This window comes from Galeopterus variegatus, unplaced genomic scaffold, assembly GCF_000696425.1.
Source record: "Galeopterus variegatus unplaced genomic scaffold, G_variegatus-3.0.2 Scaffold34911, whole genome shotgun sequence".
In the NCBI taxonomy this organism is placed as follows: Eukaryota; Metazoa; Chordata; class Mammalia; order Dermoptera; family Cynocephalidae; genus Galeopterus; species Galeopterus variegatus.
Window position 1 is genome coordinate 1 of NW_007761022.1, and position 4,567 is coordinate 4,567.

General features: G+C 62.6%; 1 protein-coding gene across 1 annotated transcript; it reads left to right on the forward strand.

The window, feature by feature from the left end:
- Positions 1-107: 107 nt before the first annotated feature.
- On the forward strand, positions 108-4,565 carry LOC103584012 (membrane metallo-endopeptidase-like 1; the record flags this gene model as incomplete). Its single annotated transcript, XM_008565164.1, has 9 exons — positions 108-206; positions 755-838; positions 1,256-1,359; positions 1,705-1,763; positions 2,227-2,346; positions 3,166-3,299; positions 3,411-3,476; positions 4,005-4,100; positions 4,425-4,565. Coding segments are annotated over 9 exons (903 nt in total), but the record flags the coding sequence as incomplete, so codon positions are not given.
- Between the last annotated feature and the right edge of the window lie 2 nt (positions 4,566-4,567).

The window sequence follows — 4,567 nt, forward strand, 5'->3', positions numbered from 1 at the left end:
CCGGCCCGGCCCTGGGTGCTTTGGACCAGCCCCCCAGAAAGACCCTGAATGCTGGTCACCCGCCCTCTGGAGGAGGCCATGACAGGAGGGCCCTGCATGCTCCCCAGGTGAGAGAACTCATTGACAAGGTGCGGGCAGTGTTCGTGGAGGCCCTGGACGAGCTGGGCTGGATGGACGAGGCGTCCAAGAAGAAGGCCCAGGAGAAGGTGAGGCAGCCCGGCAGAGGCCTGGACAGCCACGGGCCCAGCTGGAGCTGGGTATGGCAGCACCCACCCAGACAGAGCTGCCAGAGGGCCCCAGCCAGAGAGGGCAGCCCCGGGGAGGCCCAGGGCAGACGTCACCACACCCACTTTAGAGACGAGGAAGACGAGGAGGGGACAGCGGGTCTGCTCAAGAAGGGACTGTGGGCAGAAGCAGGAATGGAAGCCAAGCCTAGGAAACCCCCAACATCCCCAGGAACCGGTGCGGGTGGCTGTGGCCTCCAGAGTAAGGGCTGGGACCCATCAGAAGCCCCTCCAGACGCTGACACACAGCAGCCAAGTGACTCCTCCTGGGCCCTTCCCCCACCCAGAGCCCGCCTGGCTTGTCAGGCTGCAGATCAGGCAGGCTGAGCTCTCCACGCACTGTCCCCATGAAACCTCTCCATGGCCCAAAAGGCAGGGCCACATGGCGAGGGGGCAGAGCCAGGATGCCCTGGGCCCCGCCCACTCCCGCTGTGGGGCGGGCACTGACCAGCCGCTCCTCCTGTCCTCAGGCCATGAGCATCCGAGAGCAGGTCGGCTACCCTGACTACATTCTGGAGGAGAGGAACAAGCACCTGGACAAGGAGTATTCCAACGTGCGCCCCTGCCCGGTGCCGGGCGATGTCCCTCGACCTCCCCCTGTCCCCCAAGCCGATCGGCCCTGAACCACCCTCTGTGCACACAGGACCCTTGATTACCTGGGAGGGGTGCTCTTTGCCAGGCACCAGGCCTTCACTAACTCAGTCATCCTCACCATGTCCTGGGACAACTCCAGCATTACCCTTAGTTTACAGATGGGGAAACTGAGGCCCAGAAGAACTGAGGAACTGGCTCAGAGTCGTGTAAATGCTCCCCGCCAGGGTTACCCGCTTCCCCCCCAAGTCCACCTACACCCAAAGCCTGTGAGCCACGTGCCAGACTGCCCGGCAAGCCTTGAAGCCCTTCCTCAACCTCTCCCTGTGTCCATCTGTGGCCCAGCCCGAGCACCTGGAGTGACTGCCCCTCTCCTGTAGCTGAACTTCTCAGAGGACCTGTACTTTGAGAATGGTCTGCAGAACCTCGAGGCCAGTGCCCAGCGGAGCCTCAAGAAGCTGCGGGAAAAGGTGGACCCAAATCTGTGAGTGGTGTGGCCAGTGTGGCACACAGGCCCCAGGAAAAGGCCAGCGTGGCATGCAGGAGCTACCTGCTGGGCAGGGTGTCTGGACACTTGGCCACAGCTGGCCCAGTGCCAGCTGGGGAGGGCCACTGGGCCTGTCTCAGAGTCCCTAGCACCCTGTGCTTTCAGGGGCCCGAGTCACTCCTCCCACAGGGCCCCAGAGAGGAACCAGATGTTGGGTTTGGACCAGGATCCTGATCTGACGTGGCACTGTGACATGGGCCTCCTTAGGGTGGGCTCTGGTCAGCCAGGGCAGGGAGGGCCCAGAGAGATGCAGGCTCCACCTGATCAGCTTGTTTATCACAGCTGGATCATCGGGGCCGCGGTGGTCAACGCATTCTACTCCCCAAATCGCAACCAGATTGGTACGTTTACCTCCACCCTCCCCAACCCCTCTAATTAGGCGCCAGAGTTGCGGGAGCAGTGAGCAGCCCCTCCCACCCTTACACCTGGGACACCCAGCCTGTTCTCAGAAGGGGAGTAGGTGCCGGTCTCTCCCACTTCACCCTGCGGTCCACCTGCTGGGCAGCTTTGCTCCTGTGCCCATGAGCAGGTCCAGAGGGATGTGTGGGACGGGGCAGCAAAGAGCCTCTACCTGAAGGCAGCACAGAACAGTGGAAAGAGGTTGCACTTGGGCCCTGGATCTGCCACACAGTAGCCCTGGCCTCTGAGCCTTAGTTTCCTCATCTGTAAAATGGGTGGGGGTGGGGGTCCTAATCTCTACCTCCGGGCTGTGGGTTAAGAGACAGGACCCAGAGGTGCTCGCCCAAGGCTGGCACACAGGAGGTGTGCCCATTCATACCTTACCCTTTGCCCTGCTCCGGGCAGTGTTCCCTGCCGGCATCCTCCAGCCCCCCTTCTTCAGCAAGGAGCAGCCACAGGCCTTGAACTTCGGGGGCATTGGGATGGTGATAGGGCACGAGATCACGCACGGCTTCGATGACAGTGGTAAGGGGTGCTGACTAGGGGTGCCCCAGAGCTGCGCCTCCAAGCCACACACACACACACACCCTCTCGTCTCCACTGAGTAGCCTGGAGGCCATCTATTCAACCCCTTTGTGAGGACACAGGCCAGGGCATGGGAGGACATGCCAGGTCCTCCAGGGAGCTGTGGTAGCAGACAAGTCTTGAATGCCAGGCTGGTCTCTGTCCAGGAAACCTGCTCCAGGCATGGAGAGGACACAAGGGCTCGATCTCATGATCCGGACTCCACCTGACAACTGGTCACTTCCCCTCCCTGGGCCTGTGAAACAGGGACAGAGAGACCACCCAGTGTCTCTGTGAAGCTCAGGGTCCTCCAGCTTAAGATGCACTGACCCCGACACGTGGAACTCCACCACTGGGGCCCCCATGCCTGGTTCTTAGGGCCTGCCACCACGAGGGCCTCAGCCGTTTTTCCCATGTGGCTTGGCCACCTTCCAAGGACAGCCCCGTGTCCTCAGGGGCCACATGCTCTCCTCACCAGGGGTTTAGAGTTTGGACATCACAGGAGGTGTTCTTAAACCATGATGCCTCTGGGACCACAGGATCCTAGACACCAGGCCCTAACCTTGGACAGTGGCATGGATAGACCACTGAAACCCTCCCTCTCTGGGGGTCCAAGTAGCCCCACGACAACGTGACGCCCCCTACAGCATGTCAATGCTCTTCAGGGCTCAGTGTCTGCTTGTGAACTGTGATCTAGACACAAGGGTGGCTGGAGGAGGTGCAGGAGAGGCTGGGCACTGGCTGGCAGGGCACCCGGCAGCCACCTCTGCTCCTGCCCAGGCCGGAACTTTGACAAGAATGGCAACATGCTGGACTGGTGGAGTAACTTCTCCGCGCAGCACTTCCAGGAGCAGTCGCAGTGCATGATCTACCAGTATGGCAACTACTCCTGGGACCTGGCAGACAACCAAAATGTGAGGTGCCACCAGCACCACAGCTGCCTGGGGACTGCGCCCCAGCCCCAACCCCGCGGGAGCAGGGGAGCCAGCGCCCAAGCCACCCCCCATCCTGTCTCCTGTGCACAGGTGAACGGATTCAGCACCCTCGGGGAAAACATTGCTGACAACGGAGGGGTGCGGCAGGCCTACGAGGTGGGTCTCAGAGGCGGGGACCATGCCCCAACTGAGGTCGTGTCTTGCGAACCCTTGCTATCCGTACTTTGAGGCAGCGGTGCCCTGGCGAGCACCTCCTGGCCTTGGGCAGGCGGTGGCGCACGTCTCCCGACATTCCACCAATCTTAGCTGAGTGTGGAGACCACCTTCCACCTCCAGATAAGATAGTCACTGGCACACCTGCCGGCCCTGGCACGCCTGCACCTACAGCCTCACGAGCCAGCGGGCACTGGGCATCAAGAGCTTGCTCTGGGTGGGTGCTGTGTGGTGGTCTGCCTGGCAAGAGAGCCCCCACGGAGCCCCCCCACCGGTGCAGGTGCTCAGAGCTGCTGAATGGGGTGGTGAGCACTCATCCCTGGGGGTGAGCAAAGGGGCCCTAAGCTACAGAGGCTGGCTCCCCCACCTGGGGTAGGTCCTGCAGCCAGATCCCCCTTATGCCTGGAGATCCAAGGACTCTGGAGTCGTGGCCCAGCAGGCCCGGGTCCAGCACCCGTTTGGTGCCCACAGGCTTACCTGAAGTGGGTGAGGGAAGGTGGCAAGGACCAGCAGCTGCCCGGGCTGCAGATGACCCACGACCAGCTTTTCTTCATCAACTATGCCCAGGTAGCTGCCACAGTCCCTGGCCCCACCCACGCCTCCTGTTTCACATCTTTGGGGGGCCACCACGAGCTGACAAGCCCTGCAGAACCAGAAGCAGGGGGCCTGAAAGGCTTCCTGGAGGAGGAGGATGGGGGGGAGCTGGGGAGGAGCCGAATGTAGACGTGGAGGGAGGGCAGGAACCTGGTGGCTTCCCTGTCCCCACTCCACAAGGGGCAGCTGGAGCTAGAGGGGACTCCTTCCATCCCGCCCAGGGCCGCTGCCCCCTCCTCCAGCCCCCAGGCTCGCCCGTCCCCCAGTCCCGTGGCCAGGCCCCTCACGTGCCCACAGGTGTGGTGCGGGTCCTACCGGCCCGAGTTCGCTGTCCAGTCCATCAAGACCGACGTTCACAGCCCGCTGAAGTACAGGCAAGTGTCCCCGCGCCCCGCGCGCCTGCGCCCCGGCGCGCCCCGCTCCGTCTCAGGCTGCCCTGT